The sequence below is a fragment of the Anas platyrhynchos genome, chromosome 2 (genome assembly GCF_047663525.1).
Source record: "Anas platyrhynchos isolate ZD024472 breed Pekin duck chromosome 2, IASCAAS_PekinDuck_T2T, whole genome shotgun sequence".
NCBI lineage: Eukaryota > Metazoa > Chordata > Aves > Anseriformes > Anatidae > Anas > Anas platyrhynchos.
Window position 1 is genome coordinate 84,212,573 of NC_092588.1, and position 21,504 is coordinate 84,234,076.

The 21,504-nt window shown below is 35.7% G+C and overlaps 1 protein-coding gene and 1 long non-coding RNA gene across 8 annotated transcripts in view; both read left to right on the forward strand.

Moving 5' to 3' along the window:
• The window catches only part of CDH10 (cadherin 10), a 111,104-nt gene that overhangs the window by 45,111 nt on the left and 44,489 nt on the right, over window positions 1-21,504 (forward strand). For all 7 annotated transcript variants that reach the window (XM_072035007.1, XM_072035010.1, XM_021269342.4 and 4 more), the window contains exon 2: window positions 5,763-6,140. In XM_072035007.1, coding sequence (XP_071891108.1) covers window positions 5,910-6,140 — 231 coding nt within the window. In that variant the 5' untranslated portion in view covers window positions 5,763-5,909. The remainder of the gene's footprint in view (window positions 1-5,762; window positions 6,141-21,504) is intronic.
• LOC140001946 (uncharacterized) lies at window positions 8,429-18,264 on the forward strand. The gene is made up of 4 exons (XR_011807763.1): window positions 8,429-11,876; window positions 13,986-14,169; window positions 14,623-14,671; window positions 17,583-18,264. It is a non-coding gene; the product is annotated as an uncharacterized lncRNA (long non-coding RNA).

A 21,504-nucleotide genomic window follows, 5' to 3' on the forward strand; every position in this document is an offset into this window, starting at 1 on the left:
TAACTCACTTTTGCATGTCCACACGTCACCTACATTTTGTCATCACTGCATGCAAAACTTCTCTCCCAAAATTTTAAGGACAAAAGCAAATTTACACGTCAGTGTGTAAGTAGTGAATTACTGCAGTGTGCTACTCTTGATGTCTTGCTGTGAGAAAAAATGATGTCATCATATAGGGAGAGCAAAGAATTATTGTCAGATATCCAAGTGAAGTAATTAATATGGAAGAGACTCACTAATAAACAGACAAAATTGTACTGCATGAAAACTTAATAACATCTACTGCCCTTTCTCTGTGCATGCCCAATGTTCCGCTGTGTCCTAAGAATGAGGGTTTCTGTCCTCCTCAACAAGAACAGGGAAGGGTTGTAGGTGGAGGCCATTTACTGCCCTGCAGTAGATAAAACTGGATTTTTAACCTTCCACTTCAAAATGAGTATAATGCACACTAGTTTTGTTTGCTTGTTTGTTTGTTTTAATAACAATTAGGATTTGTATTATACATATATGCTTAAAAATAAGACATAAGTTATGTGTCTATGAAATTTCTCGTCTAAAATATTGCTTGACTTTTGTAGGAAAAGTTATAGTGTTCAGTATTTCCTCTTTATTTGTTTTTTCAGTCTTTCTCTCCATGAACTATGAAAGTAACATTAGAAACTCTCATTTGAGTGAAGTAGCTTTGAAGATAGGAAAATAGGATTACTATTACTAATTAAATTGCATAATTCCTGAAAGGTTAGCTCTTTTTTTTTTTATTTTTATTTTTTTTTTTTTTTTTTTTGCGTTTAGCATCAGACCATGCATACTCGAATTAAAATTCCTAAGTGGATCAAGTGTTGCGGGACTTCATAAAGAGGATTGAGTTCTAAAGGTCAAAGGTACAGCTGACTACTTTGCAAATTCATGTTATAATTTAATAACTGCAAGTGTGGTCACTGCAGTGTGTAAGTGTTATGCTGGAGGCTACAAAATGAGCAACTTATTGACAATTTACCAATTATCTCCTTAGTTCAGAACTAGGCAATTACATTATGAACAGCTTCAGGCAATTTTATTGGAACAGAATAGATAAAGCAAGGAACATAAATCTATAATAAAATGAATGATGAGATTAGAATCCATTAAGAATTGATCATTTGAAAGAGCTTGTTTGTTGGCTTCAAGTAGTCTTTTTTTAAAACAAACAAACAAACAAAAAAAATTATAAAAATGTTGTCTTTTTCCCTTAAGGGATAAATTACACTTGTAAATTACAGTTACAGACAAATATTCTGTTGTGTTTTGAAAAAGAGCCTCTTCCAAAGGTATCTGTTTCAAGTTCATGCTTCTACAGCATTGGAACTTTCTTCTCCGTGTTAATAAAGAGATGGCAAAGAAAGTTAAAACTAAATTAGATGAGTTTTGGGCTCTTCTGAGTCTTAATTTGAAATTGAGCTTTTTCTGCATTTAGCTGTCATTCTGCTTTCATTTCTACTAGTTTAAGTAATTCAGATTATTTCAAAACTAGCCATAATTTTGAATTTGTTTATGACATCTTAAACTGGGAGTCAGATTTCTACTGGAATAGAGAGGTATCTTACAAAGAGGAAACCAAAATAGTAGCAATATGTCTTACACCTGATGGCTGTAGCCACTTTGAAAGAGGATATGCAGCCTGTGGTGGTAGCACTGTACTGGTGACTGGAGAGGAAGCAAAGGCCTTGAGAAATTGGACAGAAAATAAAAAATGGTTCTCACTGTGGATGTGCATGAAGAACAGTATTGGTGTCACCTCTGTAGAACAAAAACAAAACAAAAAGTATGTTACAGCATCTTCCACTATAAAAAAAAAATAAATAAGGATTGTTCTCCTCATAAAATTCCGATGTAATTTAACCTAATTTAATTTTTCATGAAGCATCTCCTGTTCCAAAATTGTTTTCCTTTGGTATGAATGTAGAAATAAAGTGCTGAAAGACAAGATTGGAGATGTTGGCTAGATTATGCCTCCCAACTGAAACAGAAATAGAGAAACCAGAAATGGAAATGCATAAATGTTTTCAAACAAACTATCTGAATTGTTCCAGACTTAAAACTCAGTTCATTTAGCTTTGACCAAAGCTACATGTGGAACAAAAATGAAAGATGGCAGCTATCCCACGGAAAATCTGATGACGGCTGGAGTTGCCCTTCACAGAAGAGAGAAGCTCACTAAAATTTCTTTGATTAAAAGACATTAGACAAGCTTTTGATCCATATTACAGTTTTTATTTGAAATGTAATTTTGCTGACTCCAAAAGCAGCTACATATTAATGCAGAAAGACTAACAAGAGAGGAAGTCATTTACTACAGAAATGTGGATTTCTCAGCTGAAAAAGATCAATGGCTAGGAACAACCAGTAAATGGAAGTCTAACTGATAAGAAGACTGTTCCTCATAGTGTGTCAGTTAAGGGTACTAATGGCCCATCTTATATATCCATTAAATCTCACGAGTTTCAAATGGTATAAAGTATGTTTTAGTATCATTAGGGGGTTTGCATGGCTGACCAAGCAAAATACAGTATTTTAAAAATTTTGAGAAAATTATATCTGAAATCACAGGAATACAGTTGAAGTTGCATTAAAATGTTTTTGCCTAAGTTCTGAGAGATTCAGAAGTGATTAACATGTGAAAAATGAGAACTGTTTAATTATTTTAAAATTAGTAGCTGAAAGCTAAATGTGAAATGATTTGTAGTTTTGCTGATGATACATCTCTTACATACTGGAGATTGATCCAAAAAATAAAAATAAAAATAAAACAGAAACACACTGAGTAGAAAGGGGCACAGTGTTCCTCTGTATATATTTAATATAATTTAGAGGGGTGTTACACAGAAATATGGAATCATGGCACCCATTTCATAGTTTTTAGCATGCTCTAAGTTTATGGTCTGTTACTTTTTTTCTTTTCTGTTTTGGGAAAAATTGGAGAACTGTCATTTGGAAGAATTAGAGAGAGTTTTAAGGTGAACTACTAGAGAAATGGTTTCATTTAAAGATATTTAACACTATTTAAAACTTTCACTTCTGTAAAAGAAAAAAAAAAAAAAAAAAAAAAAAAAACAAAAAAAAAACTTGAAGCCAGCAAAACTTACATTTCTGCTGAGTTCTCAGACCCTCTTTTAAGATATGAATTTCACCAATATTTAGGCTTTATTCCAATTAGTTTTTCAGGAAATTGTAAAACGTATGATAAATTTGACTGCCCTGGTTCTGGCAGCATAGCACACAACTCAAATACGTAAAGTATTACGGAAATGGGACTTCTGCTTTCTTTACTTATATATTAAAAGGTTTCCTTCAAACATTTCCTCTATTCCTGTGCTTTTATTTAATGACTTTTTGGCTATTCATTGCTGTTAGTAAAGTCTGGGGTTTCTTGTTTGCTACGTTATTTTTAAAGGTAAATGTTATTGCTTTAGTGTAGATGACTATCAAACATTTAGGGCAGGAAGCTGAACTCTAACAGGAGTCTCAAAGGAGGGAAAAAACCTTACTGGTACGTACATCCATTAAGCAGCCATGCTTGCCAAGTCCGTGTACATTAGCGACTTCTGTAACTTTAACAAATTTCATCTGAGCTTTCATTCTGCTGACCTAATTTAACAAGAAGGAAATTCAATAACAACCCCTAATATTGAAGCATTATTTCCCAAGAGGAATTTAACAACACTTCTACATCAAATAATAATGTGTGAATAGTGGATTATATATAGTGATGGCAATAAGAAGAGGAAAAACTAACCAAAAAAGAAAAAAAAGAGAGAGAGAGAAAAAGAAACTACTGTATCTCCTTTTCAAACAAACTAATAGCTTTCCAATTTTTACAGAAACTAATAAAATCCTGAAAAGTTAATTTCAAGTTTTAAATTTCTATGGTCTTTGAGAAGAAACTTTAATAAATATTTGAGAATAAATCATAGCTTTTCTTTCTCACTGAATATGCCTTTGTTTCAAAAGAACATAAATATAAGTTGTGACAAATAATTTTTGATGTGGAAGACCACAACTTCAGTATGTACACACTGATATAATTTGACATATGTTATTAATGGCTTATTTTAGGACACATTATTTTGTATAGTATTCAAAGTTCACAAATAAAGCAAATTTAATCTTTTTTTTTTTTTTAGGGGAAAGGAAGAAGGGGTAAATAAAAGGATACACAATGTGGTGTTTATTTAGATGAATAAAAATGAATGCCTTTGGACAGTCTTGAGACTGAAGTCCTTGAAAGCTTTGGCTGTGATAAATTCTTTAGTCTTCCAAATGTTGGAGAAGTGAAAATGTTCTCCTGAGAGAATTTAATTCTGAAGATAAAAGGTGGTTCCTGAACTGAATCTGTTCAGTTATTAGTTTAGTGCACACATTCTTTTATCTGTAAGAAACCACTACATTTTATAGGCTTTGCCCTCCAAACTTCTGACATACTATTGTAAACTCTTTAAATCAACACAGACTTACTGGAAATATCTTATGTAGTACATCAATATCAAAACCAAACACAGACTGTCTGAAAGTTTTACATTGTTCTATTTGGAAAAATAAAATAAAACTATTTAAGATGATAGTCAACTATAGTATAGTGTTATTAAAACCAGAGGACACATGGGAATGCTGTGTGCAATGTCTGATCTACTGAAGTAAGAGGAGAAAAGAGAACCCATGCTTTTTACCACTTGAACTTTTCTGCCACATGTGGAAGAGTATACAAGGAACTGTAACTCCAATCCATACATTTTATTTCTGTGGACATTAAAAAAAAAAAAAAAAAGATTAAAAGCTGATTAAAATTTCCAGAAGCTATATCCTATTAAGAAGACAAACCATAGGTTTTCATAATTTACCAAAGGAAGAAATCACCAGATGATCTCAGTAGCAAAATTTGCTACACTTTGCATGCTAGGATTTAAGTAGAGAAAGGAGAACCTGGCAAAATTTGTCTTGATGAAATGACATATGCTTCTGTTAGAAGAAAAACCTTAAGCAAAGCAAAGAAAAAAGTGGAGACAAACCAAAGATTATTTAGGAGATTGCCTTCTTTCTGCTATATCACTTGCCACAATGAGATTCATTTCACTATTTTGCAAAATTAAACTTATTCAGGATACTTGCAAAACAGGTCCTCATTTTTAAAATACATCCTAAGTTTTAAGGCTAACTTTGCATCTCTCCATATTTTAAGCTCTTCTCAATAACTTTTTTATTTAAAAGTTTGCTTCTTGTCATGTTGTATTTCTTCTAATGCATATGATGTTCTCTTTTGCCATTTAAAACACCCTGGAGAACTGGTGTTTTACCATTTCCTCATTTCTGAAACTACTTTCTGTTGGCTTTTCAGTCCTCTTGGTAGTAAGATTAATAAAACACTGGAATTCTTGTAAATCAAATCAGGTGGAAAACATTTGAAGTAAAGACTGCAGTATTTAATGTGTATGTTCCACCAGTATTAATCCCCCAGCCTATATAGAATAACATCCTTGAAAGTTTCTAAATTATAAGGTTTTAATGGGAAAATACTTGATCATCTGAGTGCACACTTGTTCTTTCTTAGGAAGGGCTTTGAAAGCAGCTACCTAACATATTTGCAATGTTCTCCCTGTGCAAGACAGCCTTTATATTCCCAACCACGTTGCTCTGTATCTCATAGTGCTTTGCATTTGCAGGGTAGCAGGGATGCTGGACACTAGGGAGTAAATGTATTTCAACTTACAATGTCTCTTCTCTGCTTTCAGGATCTGGCTACTATGTACAGTTCAGAGATGAGCTGCTGGAAACTTCTTGGCTGCATCAACAACTAAAAACATAAAAAGCAAGTCAGGAAAAACAAAACTGTAGACTCCATTGCTGAGCAGCTCGAAGAGTATCAGCAGTGGAGAACTATGACCATACAGCAAGTCCTGTTACTTCTGTTGCTCTGGATGTGGCTGCTACATCCCTGCCGCACAGAAATGCTGTTCAGAAGGACTCCTGATCTCAGACCCAGAAGTTCTGTGGGACGTACATCAGGCAGCGATGGAAAAGCCCTTCACCGCCAGAAGCGCGGCTGGATGTGGAACCAGTTTTTCCTTTTAGAAGAATACACAGGATCTGATTACCAGTATGTAGGCAAGGTAGGTTCTCATTAAAATTTCTGCATTATTGTCAAGTTTACTTATCTTTCTACAGAGCTTTATCTCCTATGTTTTATTCTCATGCATAAGAAGCAGATTTCCAGGCAACATTACCACTGTTAGTACTCTTAGAATCACTAAAGTTTGTGCTAAATGTGCTAAAGTTATTCAGAAATATTTGAATGAAACAAATGAAGACATTTTTGACAAATTTATTTTCTTTAGCACATCTTTCCTCCCAGCAGCCTGCTCAGTTTCTCTTCTATATCAAAAAATATAACTTATTATAAAATCATTTTGCAACTACTTGTTTGAATATTTCATGTTTCATACAAGATAATACATTCATTTTCTGTGCTTTTATTTGAAGAATGCAACCTATTTAAAAGAAAAAATATTCTCCCTCTTCAGCTCCCCCTGCAATAAGTTGCAGTGAGTAAAATTCATTAACAACCATGTGGTAGAAATGAGGTGGTTAAGAAGCAAAGTACAACAGAAGTCAGCCAAACTGCTTGTACACCTGAGGAATACACTGAATGTATACTGTCTGGAAGCGTCCTTTAAATTATTTTTAGTCAACAGTTACATTTTTCCATGCAATTTATTGAAAAATATATAAAATATAATGCTACACTAATATTCAAACAGGTACAAGAAAGTAACGAATTAATTCAGAATGGTGATGTGCTTGAAAGCAGAAATTAGTGGCAGCAATCATGGGTACCAGTTAGTAACACTGGTTGGTGATAAACACAGAAATGTAATGTTCTATAATCCAGATTTTCACATCAGCATGTTTTTTAACTTGTAAAATACTGCAGGGATGTGCCCACTTGTTGAAAATGACAAAATCACAGAATAGCTGAGGCTGTAAAAGAGCTTTGGAGATCATCTAGCCCAACTCCCCTGCTCAACGCAAGACCAGCTACAACTTGCTTGATGCTGTGTCCTCTTGGGTTTTAAATATCCACAAAGATGGAGACTCCAGAGTATCTCTGGAGTACCTGAGAGTATCACAGGTTTGTTCAAGTGTTTGACCACCCACACAGAAAATGTTTTATATTTCAAGGGAATTTCTCGTTTCAGTTTGCCTCTTGTCCTGTCACTGGGCACCACTGAAAGCCCGGCTCTTCATCCTCACTCCCTCCCATCAGGTATTTATACACATTAATAAGGTCCTCCTGGGCCTTCCCTTCTCCAGGGTGAACAGCCCCTCAGTGGCTGCTCATAAAAAAGATGCTCCGAGCCATTAATCATCCTAGCGGCCCTTCACTAGGCTCTCCCCAGCAGCTCCATATCTCTCTTCCCCACAGAGGGATCACCTCAGTCAACCTGCTGGCAACACTCTTCCTCATGCAGCTGAGGATGCTTTTGGCCTTCTTTGTTAAGAGGGCATATTGCTGGCTCATGGTCACCTTGCTCCAATGTCCATCACAGCAAAACTGCTTTCCCAGTGGTTGGTCCCCAGCATGTACCTCTCCTGCTGCATGACTTGGCATTTCCCTTTATTGAATGGGTCCTGTAAGCCCATTTTTCCAAGCTTAAAGGTCTCTCTGAATGGCAGAACACCTGTCTGGTTTAACAATCACTCATCAGAGTTTTGTGTCATCTGCAAACTTACTGAAGGTGCATTCTGTGCCATCAGCTAAGGTTGTTTAGCCAATAAGTTTCTGGATGTTTCCTTTTATCTGATTTTCTCCAAAGCCAGAATGATTTGGAAAGGTGGATGACATAAAATGACACCCAACTGTTAATTTCTCTGCAATATGTTTTGGAGTGGTGTTTGGAAGTCATGTGAAGGAGCACAAGTTAGAAATAAATTATTTGTGACCAATGAGAGAATGTCATGAACAGGTTTCAGTCAACAATAAGTACTAAGTATGATTTTTAAAACTGAGAATAATAGATGACAAATATGTCAGTGAAAGGATCAGCACAAACTGCAGACTGAGGCTACCAGATTCATCTGGATTTACAAATTTACATCTGCTTGCTTTCTGAATTCATGAATGATATATTTTTTCTTAGGTTTCTTATCCTGCATCAATATATCTGTCAAGGGAGCTTGAAAACTGTTGAATATCACATTATTCTTGAAACCAGTGTCTACAATTCAGAATAGAATTTATGTATTCATTTATTCACTTGTTAAGTCACCTTGAGAGGGTTCTACTGGAATAATGTTATGGAAATGGGGTTCACTGAATGAATGGGATATGTAATCCAGTAAATACTGAAGAGTTCCTTAAGTCATCCATGCCTGTGAAACAGTACCATAGTCTCAACAGCAGAGTCCTTACTGACTGGTTCTGGACATTACGCATTGCTTCAGGTCAGTATTTATGATTTTAAGAAAGAAGGACTGTGTAGGGGTGTAACATTGGCTGGCTGTCATGTGGCCACCAAGCCAATCTCTCCTTCTCCTCTTCAGGGAAAGGGAGGAAAATATGATGAAAAAACTCATGGGTCAAAGTAAAGACAGAAAGATCACTTACCATCTGGTCACAGGCCAAACTTAGGGGAGATTAGTTTAATTTATTGCCAATTAATAGCAGAGTAAAATAGTGAGAACTAAAACTAGAAACGCCTTTCCCCACCACCACCCCCTTCTTCCCAGGCTCAACTTTACTTACAATTCTTCTGCCTCCTCACCTCTGAGTGACATCAGGGAGCGGAGAATGGGGGTTGTGGACAGTCTACACCATTTTGTCTTTGCTGCTCCTTCCTTCTCACTCTCTTCCCTTGCTCCCTTGGGATGTGATACCTTCACAAACTGCTCCGGCATGGGTCCTTCCCATGAGCCACAGTTCTTCAAGAACTGTTCAAATATGTGTCTGTACCATGGGGTCCATCCTTCAGGAAAAGACTGCTCCAGCATGGGTCCCCCGTGGGCAGCAGCTCCCACCAGAACTGCTCCACCATGGGTTTACTCTCCACAGGCTGCACTTCTTGCCATGAGCCTGCTCCTGCAGGGGCTCTCCACCAGCTGCAGCCTCCCTCTGGGCATATCCACCTGCTGCAGCATGGGGTCCTCCATGGGCTGCTGCATGGAGATCTGCTCCCACGCGGTCCTCCACTGGCTTCAGGGGGACAGCCTGCTTTACTGCGGTCTTTCCACAGGCTGCGGGAGGCACCTGGTTGTTCTGGCACCCAGAGCACCTCTCCCCCTCCTTCTTTACTGGCGTGGGTGTCTGTACGGTTATTTCTCACTCCTGGTACTTCTTGTACTCCTCTTGTACAGCACTTTCAACCCTTTCTTAAATATTTTCTCTAAGATGTGCCACCGGTGTCTCTGACAGGTTCAGCAATGGCCAGCGGTGGGTCCATTTCTGAGCTGGCTGGAAGGGGCTCTGTCTGACGTGGGGGTAGCCTATGGTTTCTTCTCACAGAGGTCACCCCTGCAGCACCACCAGCTATGAAAATCTTGACACGTAAACCCAGTACTGATGGTTGTCTTTTCCTCCATGTAATATATAGCATCCTGGAGGTAAATGAACTGCATAAATGAAGTGTGATCTGCTTTATCTGGAATTCTGATGCCAAGGTGAAATAGGACATCTTTTTGTGTAACAGATTTAATTTGGGATTTTTGGTGTGATTCGTAGATGCAAAAAGCAAGCTGTTCACAGCTCTGTATCTTCAAAAACTTTGTCTCATTGAAGATACTGCAGTGTAGTGAAACTGACACTTGAGGGGGATCAACATTTAGGAAGTCTTTTGCTTTTATACAAAACCTAACACAGCCTCTGAAGGCTTCTAGTGGAAGGTGTCCTTTCCCATGGCGGGGGGTAGAATTAGATGATCTTTAGGGTCCCTCCCAACCCAAACAATTCTATGGTTCTATGATTTTGTAACAAGACTATGACAGATTGCTATGGGGGATACATCGGTGGGCTTTTAAACAGACTGGCAAGTGAGGTATTGGAGGAGATAGAGCAAACTTCAGTCTGAGAGAAAGAAAGTAAGGTGTGTGTGGGGATGGATATATGCAAAAATAGCAAAATGAAACAAAAAAATCCTACAAATTTGAAAACAGGCTAACTAAGCAGTGATTCCATTCAAACACAAGCTTAGCAGAGAAAATCTGGTTTAGCAGAACTGAAAGACAGGGTGTCCTTTATGTTTATTACTGTATGAGTTGGACACTAGGGAAAGAGCTCAGAGCATAATGTCGATGTAGATGCTGCTAGAGAAAAACTGCTGTTTAAGTGCTAATCTAGTTACGATCAAAGGGATATGCCTTTTTTTTTTACCAACCAGTATAGTGAAAAGAGAGGAAGCATTTTAGTTCCAGGTTTGCTTCTGCATCACATGCTCACTGGCAATGAAGTCTGTGGCAGTTGCCAGTTCTAGACTCACATCACTTACACGCAGGTAGTTAATTGCCAGAAGACCTTGTGTCACACAGCAAGTGATGTCCCAGTAAACAACATGAATTGTCATTCCAGGGAGACAGAAATCATTCTTTGTGCCTACAAGACTCCAAGTATAGAAACAATGCAAACTACATGAAAAGGAATTGTAAGACACAATATTGCTTCAGTAGAAACATCTATGTCTTAGGCAAACGCACATTATGGTGCATACAGACAATTGCTTGAAAAACACTAAGCTTGATATAGGACTTTTTTTTTTATTTTGATGGTTACAGTTTTATATATATATAGTTTGCATCGTTTTAGAAGTCATAATAACTGGGAGAGTTACGGTGAATAAAATAGGATATCATCTCTAAAAGTGCTTCTCTAAAGGGTTGAAGTTGCTCAGCTTTCAAGCAAATACTAGTTTTACAGTCTGTTTTTATTTCTCCTTGGCCTCTATGGCACCGTAACTATTAGAACGTTTGACACTATTAATGATCTTTAATTGAAAGTGAAAGCAAGGAAGCTGTAACTGTTCCTGAAAAAAATAAAGAAAGAAAATAATAATAATAAATGTTATTTTGGGGGATGGTTAGAGTACAGGCTTTGTTATAATTACTTTTTTGTTGTTCCCTTAAGGAAAACAAATTTTAAATTGCTATTTTTCTGGGAGGTGCAAAGTAGAAGAAGCCGCTCATTGAAATAGGACTTGAAATATTAAATTCTGCTGTACAAAGTTATTAATTTGTTGAAAATTAAATTAACTTTCAAGGTTTTCCTTGCCAAAATGACCCTTAGCAGGCATTTAAAAGGTTTTTGTGTCAAGCATGTATTTCACATGCAATTAGTGGTATGTTTAACTTCTGAGTTCAAGCACTGTACTGTATTTCCTATCTGTTGTCCTATGTCAGTGGTTCTTACTGCTTAATTCTGCTTGAATCATTTCTGGAAAAGGGTAACTGTGGTGGGCTGCTTTTGCCCTGGAGCCCCTTCCTCCTCACACTGGGTCCTGCTCCAGCATGAGGCCTGCCCAGGGGCTGAGGGAGGGAAATGCCTGCTCCAGTGCCTGGAGCCCCTCCTGCCCTCCTCCTCCTCCTCTCCACTTGGGTGCCGGCAGGGCTGTTTCTCCCACTTTCTTCCTTTCTGCCGGCTGCCAGGCAGCGCCGTGCCCTCCTTTCTTCCCCAGGCTGTCCCTGAGGCGAGGCACCGCCATCTTGGCTGCTGGGCCCAGCCCTGCCCTGCTGTGGGGCCGTTGGAACCAGCACGGGGCAGCCCCGGCATGGCCTCGCTTTGCAGCAGCAGCACAGACACACACCCACACCCATGGGCGCCCACACCCTGTACTGTGACATACTTAGCTCATGTGTTCAAACAGGTTGTTGTTGTTTTTTCCATGTTATCAACAGAATATTGTAGAATCATGTAGCATACTTATAATCAATCTAATTCTAACCTGCTACAAGTGCCTCACAAACAACACATTCAAAACAGTTGGGCGGGGCACCGGGAATGTCTTCACGGATATTTCTGTGTCAATCTGATTGCTTTCCCGTGCCTTCCCTATCTGCAAAATACATTTCAAGTCTACTAAGAAACTAATGCAAATATGAGTAGGGACTAGTAGCTGAATATTGCTTGTTCTATACGGCAGCTGACAGCTAGATCTAATGCTCTTCCGTGCTACAGGGTATGACAGCAAATGCAAGCCACTGGGGAGCAAGCGAGTGGTTTTAGTGAAAACCTGGTAGTTTTGATGAGAGAGTAAAGATTATTCAACTTCTCCACTTTACTTTTTTATTTGATATTTGAGTGCAAACAATTTATAAATATACTCAAATTTTATTTTTAAATAAGTAGTAAATAAAAGTAAATAAGAGTAAATAGAGTAATAGCAGGCACATGCCCATAATAAAATAGAAGAGTTCAGTTGGAAGGGACCCTCAAAGATGTTTTAGTCCAACTAGATCTGGTGCATTAATAATAATAATATGGATTCAGAGCCTGTCAACTCAAATTGTGATACAGTATGTCAGAGAGATTTCATCTGTAACAGTGTATGGTTTTGAAGAGCACTGTATAAGCTACAGAGAAGGTAGAGTTTCTTTTCTGAGTGCAGGACATATCTTCCAAGTGCAGTAGAGATGGTAGTTACAGCATAAATACTCCATTGAATAAAGGGTTGGTTCTGGTTTGAATTTGATGATAAGTGGTAACAAAACTGAGAGGTCAGTATGGTTCTACTAATCTTTGGAGTATGTTTCCTGCCATTGCCTTTCTCAGTCTCTGAGAAAACTATTTTAAAATGTTTGGGTTTTTGGTTTGTTTGGTTTGTTTGTTTATTTTGTTTGTTGGTTGGTTGGTTTTCTTCCTTGTAGTCCCAATAGCAGTGATCTGCCATTGCAAATCTAATTTCTAAAAAAAAGATGATTCAGCTCTGTGCAAGCACAAAATGTTGATCAGTTAGTTGTAAGGAATATTTAGAGGGGAGATAGTCAAAGTTATGGATATCCTTCCAGCAGGTATAAAATCACCATTAAGATGTATTTTGCTGCATTTTTATGGCAAAGACTTATAGCTCTCTTGGGTTGTTTCCAAAATCAGAGGTTGTATGGGTTTATGCATTGCCTTCAAAATAGCATCATGCTTTAAAATAGAGTGAAAAACAAACAAACAAACAAAAACAAAACAAACAAATAATAATGAAAAAAAAAAAAAAAAAAAAAACAGGAAAATAGTTTGGTCTGAACTCTCCAGTTCCTTTCAGTTTCAGTTCAATTTCTCTTTCAATTCTAAAATTGTACCTGCTTTTCACAGTAAGGTATAAAAAGGAAAGAACTGATTTACAATGATTTACATTCAAAGCCATAGCTCAGGAAAAGCTGAGTCCACTTCATCAGAGTACATTCATTCACTCAAAGAATTAAAAAACATGCTAGAAAAAGGAACTTTAGGAACGTTTAACCTACACCTTGTTTGAAATGATAAATGTATACATAGCTAATGTTTTCAACAGCAATTTGAAAAGCTGATGCTTTAGGGGGCTTTTTTTTTTTTTCTAATAAGATGCAGATGACCTTTTAAATATCCTATACAGACAGAAAGCAAAGATGAGCTGGGGTAGCACTGAGGGAAAATCAGTGGCTTGCAACAAAACACCCATGAGGGAGAGAGTTCTAAGAAGTTAAAAGTTGATGCTTACCCTTTTAAAGTGCCTTCCTGCTGGAAGCACCGCCTTATATTTATGAGTGTTTTTCTCTTTGAAGATAATTAAAAATAAGCTTAACCAAAAAGGCTGTAATGGCAAGTTTTATTGAACCCTGCAATGCCTTCTGTTTTGAGGCAGTGTGTGGTCAATGTATCTAAAGTCTCTGGTGAACAGAGAGTGTGTGTTCTCAGGAGTAAACAAACATCATTTTCCAACCCATTATTCATTTTCCTGTTATTTCCTCAAACTAAGTTATTTATTTTCTGAATCTTTTCACAGCTATTTATTAGAAGATGTTAAAGCAAGACTCAGGGAAACAACTGCCCTCTAGTTTGACAATATGTCATTCTGTAGCAATTTTAAATGTGCAACCATAGATGAGTCTATATATTCTTCAAGTCTGAGAAGAAAAGCTGTTTTAATTGAAAAGATGCAATTCACAGACCACCCAGTTGGCTGCAAGGTACCTTACATATCTGAACACAACTAACAACTTAGAAAAGTATAATTAAAGTATAATTGTTGTGGCATGCTAAAAGGCATATTGAAACATACTGTATACAAGCATCTTGATGAAAAAGATGAGCTGAAACAAAAACCCTCGTGTTCTGGGATATTCATGATGCTGTACTTCTGAAAACTATGTAGCTACAGATATTACTGCCTGGAATTTAAGACTCAAATGGCTGGGCCCACACAATTTCTGTGAGGGAAAAAAAAAAATCAAAATACTTCCAGTATTATGCAAAAATTAAAGAAAATCTCAGTTGCAGTTTTGTTGATCTCTTTTGTTCACCTTTTCCTAGATGAAGACTTTTCTCCTTCATATTGGCTCTGTACATTTTTGACCTTTCTTTCATAGATCTATGTTTTCAGTACATTTATGCTACCTGGATTTAGCATTATTGTTTTGCAGGCAGTACAGACCCATGATGTCTGGGGGTCATTTTTATTTAGGCAAAAAGGTAGGTGCTGTCTCTGCTTATTTATTTATTTATTTATTTTATTCCTTTGATCCTGCCTTTCCTTTTAACTTGACTACTTGTATATCTCAAAGCAGTGGTGGGAGGACATGAACATATTACAATTCCTCTTGATGTAAAGCATGGGGTAAGCATACTGTTTTTCATTGCCAATATTTGGCTGAAGGATAGTTGTCCTTTCTTAAAAATTCTCAAGCAAATGGCACTTACTGAGACAACAAGGATGGAAGTAGAGGTTGGATTTGATGGCTTCAAATATTTTAGGGTAAAACTGTAGTGGCAAAACCAAAAAATAGAGTGAGAGAATTGGGTCTGTTTAGCCTGGAAAAGAGAATACTGAGAGGAGACGTCCTTGATGTATATAAATATCTGACGGGAGGGTGTTGAGAGGATAGAGCTGGTCTCTTTTTGGTTGTGCCCAGTGACAGGACGAGCGGCAACAGGCACAAACAGAAGCACAGGAAATTCCAGCTGATTATTTGGTAAAATGGGCACATAATAGACTAGAAATGATTATGCAGAATACTTTTTCTCTTCCTTACCCAAAAACAACCATGGGAAGAAGTGACCTCTCTTTCCTTCCATTTACTTCAGAAATTGCTTTGTGTTCCTAAAAAGTTCCTTTCCTAAAAAGTTTTAGTATAGCTTTTTTTTTTTTTTTTAATTACTAATATGAATAGAGTGAATAGAGAAATAAATTATACTAGACATGCAGAGCCATAAAGTAGTAGGAAAGACTTCTTCCTTCTATAGTAAGAAACACATTTTTTTAATGAGAACTTTCATGTATCCTTTTCTGAGGTATGGCATTTGATGTAAAATGCACATAAATTAAAATTTCCGAGTCTCTATTTGCTACCTTTAAGAAGTAAAAATATTTAAGAAATATTATTTTGGAGTGAATAGAATGATTAACAACTGTTACTACCTAGGCAATCATGGTTATAAATTATCTAGTTTAGTATTAAATGATTAAAATGGTATTTATATTTCAAATTTTGACAGTGAGAAAAATGACAGTTATGTGTAAGAGTTGAAGTAACAGGGAGAATAAATGAGAGAAGTTCCAATAATGTTTATAATTTAAAAAGCAGGAATTTAAAGAAATGTCATGAAATGATCTACTTTGAGGAAGGAAAATGCAAGGATGGGTAGAATAATGCAGTGTTCCAGGGCATGTTACAAAAATTTAGATAAGCTTTTAATGAAGAAGAGGTAATTGAGATGCTAAATTAATATGAGAAATAGAATATATGAGCTGCAGAAGTGGCTTAAATTTGTATAACCAAGTAGAATATAAATACTTGAGGACAGATTTGGGAAAGGTACAGGACTTAAGTAAATTTATATCATTTTGTTTACTTGTAAAATATCACACTTACCACTTCTTTTGATCTTTAAAAATAATGTCACTTGTAAGAACTACTGTTCAGTAATATTGCTACATTTTCACATGGTGGTGCAACTAAAGATGCCAGCTCCACACAGGATTCCTCAGAGGATTTAGAAATACCTTAGGAATCAGCAGGATGTCTTAGGTCACTCAGAAATGATAATGAGTCTTCTATATAAATAATGCAATTGGAAGATAAGGAAACTGATTGCTTAATTATCTCTTTAGTTAGGTCAGGTTATGTGGCAGACCATTCTCTATGTGTCAGGAGTAGCACATTTGCTAATAAAAGCCCAGTAAAATAAATGTATTGCCTAGAAGACCACAGAGCAGTGTGATGCTGAAAATTGCTGCATGGGATTAAACCAGGCTTATCATTTAAGAATAATGGTAGAGATTTCAGTATTACTGATGTATTTGCTAGGAAGAGATAATGACATGCTATATAAAATATACTCATTGAAGGAGCAAGGAATACTATTTCAAGTGTCATGTAAGACTGCATATCATAAAAAAGAATTAGGAAGTTTTCAAGGAATAGTGTTGAATTCTTTTTACTGTAAAGAGAAGAAAGCAGGAAGTATCTTGGAAAGGGCAAGAACTAAACCTTCATGAAACTAGGTATAATTTGGGAAAAAAAAAAAAAAAAAAAAAGAAAAGAAAAAAAATGAGAGAATGCAAAAGCTCTCTGTGATTCTATAGACAAAACAAAAAGAACAGAAGTTTTGGTATAAGTGATAATTGTACCAAATCAAAGAGATTTAAAATAAATAAATCATAAATCCCACAACACAACCAATATCAGTATATTTTACAGGAAAATAGTAAAAGGGAGATAGAGTGGTACTGATGTTTTACAAATGCCAGAAAATGTATGGAAATCTTGACTGGACCTATCAACCAGTTACCAAAGTTGGAAATAATTTTAAATCAGTGAATTAGGACACACAATAAATTCCTGAATACAGCAATTAACATTGCAAGGAAAAGCAATTGTTATGCAGTAGTGTTTGTAGCACTGTAGATCAGGATGGACTTTCTATATCCAGTAAAAGTAGGTGAGGAATATGGTTCACCGGGCTGATGATACAGTCTTGTATATAACATAATGTATCACTCTTGCCAAGAATTATATTGAGATCTGGTTATTTTGGTATCTTACAGTCTGATAGAAGAATATAAGTTGCTGGCTTGGTATCTAATTATTTTATTATTAATTAATTAATTATTTTAAATTTAAATTTAAATGATAGCCACCAGCCTATTCTTATTACAAACATGATTAAATTAAGTTAAATTAACTGTAATGTAATTGTGTGTAATGTTTTAAACAGCATCTTTACTTAGTAATGGCTATATAGTTCAGATTTTCTTGACAGCATTATTCTCTAGAGTAATTGATTTCATAACTTAATGAAATAAATTACTTAAATTTGATGGACAAATACAAATGTGAGTTGCAGTTAAGATTTTATGCATGTTCTGCCTCTTACCTTGCAGATCCACCTGCAGTACCTTGAGTACCACCGTAATGTTGCAAAATATTTATACATCTCTCCTGGACTGTGCATCTACTACATTAGTTGGCCCACTGACCTCAGGATTGATCCAAGATATCTTTTTTCCTTATTGTTTTTAATCCTTTATTAGAGATAGCATCAGTCCAGATTCGTCAGTAGCTTCCTGAGGAAATAAGAAGCCTGTAAAAAATATGCCTACTTTCTCTCTCCTCCCTCTCTTGGAATAAAATTTAACCACAGTACTATACAATCATGGAAATCAATATTTTGGAAATTATTAAAATATCCCTTTTTATTATTACTATTCTTTAATTTTAGTGTATATTTCCCCTCTTTCCCCTTCGCCCCCTTTAGATGACATTTGCTGTTTTGGAGGTTGGCAGACATTGTCATTCAGTTCTCTGTGAAGAAAAACAGATTTGCTGTGTCCCCAAGTATACATCTTCCAATGACACATATACTGTACAGTACTCATGAGGAGGAAATGCAGGCATAATAGAGGCAGCAAATCTTCACTGCTCTCACCAACTCATATGTTATAGTGATTTCAGTTGGAAACAAAGTTTTTAATGTGTTTTTATATGGCTTACAGCAGTAGGCAAAAAGAACTCAGCATCAACCTCTTAATGATGTTCTGCATTTAATTCAAAAACAAAACAAAACAAAAACATCAACTTTTTTTTTCTTTATATATAGTACAAATTGTGCATTAAGATACATAAAAATTACTGTTGTTTTAATGCTTATTTGGTTAACAAACACCTAGGCTACTTTAGGAAGATGCATATAAGCTATAATAAAAAGATCCTTGTTAACAAAAAGAAATAACAACCTAAAATTGTATCTTAATTACGTCTTTGATTGTTGTCATCAATGCAGAGAGCATGAGGATCAGTAAAGAAAAAAATCCATAAAAAAATAAAAAAATAAAAAAAGCAATTCCACATTCAATAAGGATATGTCTTGTTTTAGCACATTAGACTTCCTAGGTCATTCCATGGTGGAATAAAGAGATCATTCTGGAAGCTGTCTATTTTTTTAATACAATATTATGTACCATCCAGAATCAGTCAAACAAACAGTATAAAACATACAGAATATATATTAAAGTCTGATAAAAGTCATATTCAACATATTTCCATCCCAGGACAAAAGTTTCATGTACAGATATTACTCATTGAGGTAGGAATACAGGCTTGAGCTATCAAGATGAGTAGGAGACAAAGGTTTCGTAATTTAGTCTACATCTTTAATTAATGTGAACCTGAAATAGCATAGGCTTGTTTGTTTGTTTGTTTGTTTTCTTCCTTTACCTAAAGAATTCCCTTTTGCCTATTAATATGCAATTACCTACTGGAGATGTTAGGCCACTCTACCAGAAAGTAAGGGCATTTCAGTTACAGTGCCAGTTCTATACTTTCTGTCTGCATCTAATGTAGAGGCTGTATTTATTACATTAAAATTGGAAGAAAACATGCATATTGACTCATGCAAGAAGCCTTTGGTGTATAAAATTCAATTAGTTTCAAGTTCATGGTAGCTCAAAACTTGTGGATCTTTTGGAGTGGAAGCTGTGACAGACTAATGAAACTGAAACTTTCTTGTTCTAGCTTTCTGAACATCAGCTAAAGACCTTGGCTTGAGGAAGGAGTTTGATTACTGGCATGCTGACTCAGGGAATCTACATAAGTCCCTTAGTTGCTCATATGATGCATTGTAGAAAGGGACACTTTCTCAGCTGAAATCCTAGAAGTTGATATCAGTGACAAGCCTGCCTGCCTTCTCCAGACTGTAATTTCTCTATTTAGAATAAGTTAGCAAGTTAAGTTAGAAAAGTGTGCAAAAGATGCAAGTCTAGTGATAAAGAAATACCATTCCTGTATGATTAGTCTGGAATCTGAGAGTCGTGCAGATGACATCACTTGGTTGTGATGATTAAAGGTGGCTGTAAACACCATATTTCTGATCCTGTGATACTTCAGACAGTACTTCACACATTACTTTACTACACATTACTTCACCAGGTATGTGTGAAGAAATCATAAAAATATTATTAGTTCTAATTAATCACTTACAACTTTAAAAAAATAGTAGAAACAAACAAAAATCTTGAACAGCAAGTAACAATTGCAAACTCTCTCTGTAGAAATAACAATAATGATGTTTATCTTCTTTGAATAATGACTCAAGTGAATGTAAGCTAAAAATGCACTGCAGTCGGGAGTTTTTCATTACTGTTTGTTGATTCTCCTCAACAAGCAAAAGAATTTCAGTTCTCTCCTCATCTTGCATTATTGTGCTTCCATTTTAGTTTACTCTCCTTTTATCTTTCCTGGTCTCACAAAAATAATAAATAAATAAATAAATAAATAAGTATGAAATGTGCTTTTTTCCTTTCCACCTTTCTCCTCTTAAATAACACATAATAGCACACAACTTGCAAACTGACAATATGACTGAGTGAGAAAATTAAATGTGTGACATGTCTCATTAAAACTTAGTGGAAAATCTTGCATCACTGAAGAGAGTTGCTTTAAGTATTTCCTTAAGGATGAATTGAAATAAGTGAACCTCTTTGGGGAGTAAAATCTGGCTCAAAGCCATGATAGTTAAATCTGGCAACTAGGAGAATATTGCGCAGGACGTATGAGCTGGTGAAAGACTGAAGGTCTTTTAGAATAATTGCAGCTAATATTAACTGCATCATGTAATAGCTCAGTTCACGAAGCTTAAAATAAATAACCCCACTGTGGGAATTCTGTGCCAATTATTCTCTGCTGATTTCAGATCTAATATGCCCACTGTCGAGATTATTTTTGGAGAGACTATTATTATTCTAGGAAGCATCTAGTAATATTATAACATGTACTGTAGAAAACTTGGAGTGAAATAGTGAATACTTCCATGAGTATATCTTGGCATCATATGACTAATATGATTATTTAGAAAAAAGTTAATAGGTTTCACTCTAGCCCTGAAATTGGTCCTCATAATAAGGGGAAAAACAGGATTTAGTTGAATAAAAACTACTAATCAATTAATTAATCAATCAATTAATTCATGAGCATACTAAGTTTTGTTATTGTGATACTTGGATTAAATGAAATGTTGACAAATATTTTTGCAGAAGGAAGTAGGAAAAATGTTTTCTAGATTATAAAAATAAAAAGGACATTATTTTAAAGTAGTAGAGTAAAAATGTGTTTAGTAAGGTAATAACAGAGCAGTCTGTCATTTTATGAAGACTTCAAAAAAAGTGCAAACTATTGGAAAGTCTTCTATATATTATAGTGTATTAAAACCACACAGAGAAATTACTTTAACTGTATTAATTCCTACAGTAAGAATTGAAACTAAAGACTGGTTTGTTAGTACAGTCATATTCTGGTCTTTAGTTATCTGAACACTGAAAATTCATAGAGGGACTTCTGAATCTGAATTTCAAATAAAAGTAGATGTTACAATCTTGAAGCCTTTATCTGGCTGTCATAAGTCATTTCAAGTTCCAGAAGTTGTTTATATGGTAAAATGGCTCTGGTGAACCTGAACTGCTCTCTGTTTTCACAGTAGTGGCTTCTGGGCTTTCGGATGAAAATAGGGTTAACACTTTGTATGCTATTAGAAAAATGTTCACAAAATTTATATTCAACTATAAGATTTCAGACTTGGCTAGCATTCAGAGGGGGAAAAAATAAATCACTCTTGGAATTGGTAAGTTTGATTTGAATCATTGGAAGACAACTAAGATAGAATTCCCACACTGTAATTTTCAAGTCAGTTTTAGAGGAGAATTATTATGTTGTTCACCTAAAGTATTCTGAAGGGTCTTTATATGCCTAAAAAGATACTGAGCTAAATTTGATTCTGGAATCTTTTCATTAACTAACTGTATTTATGGCTGC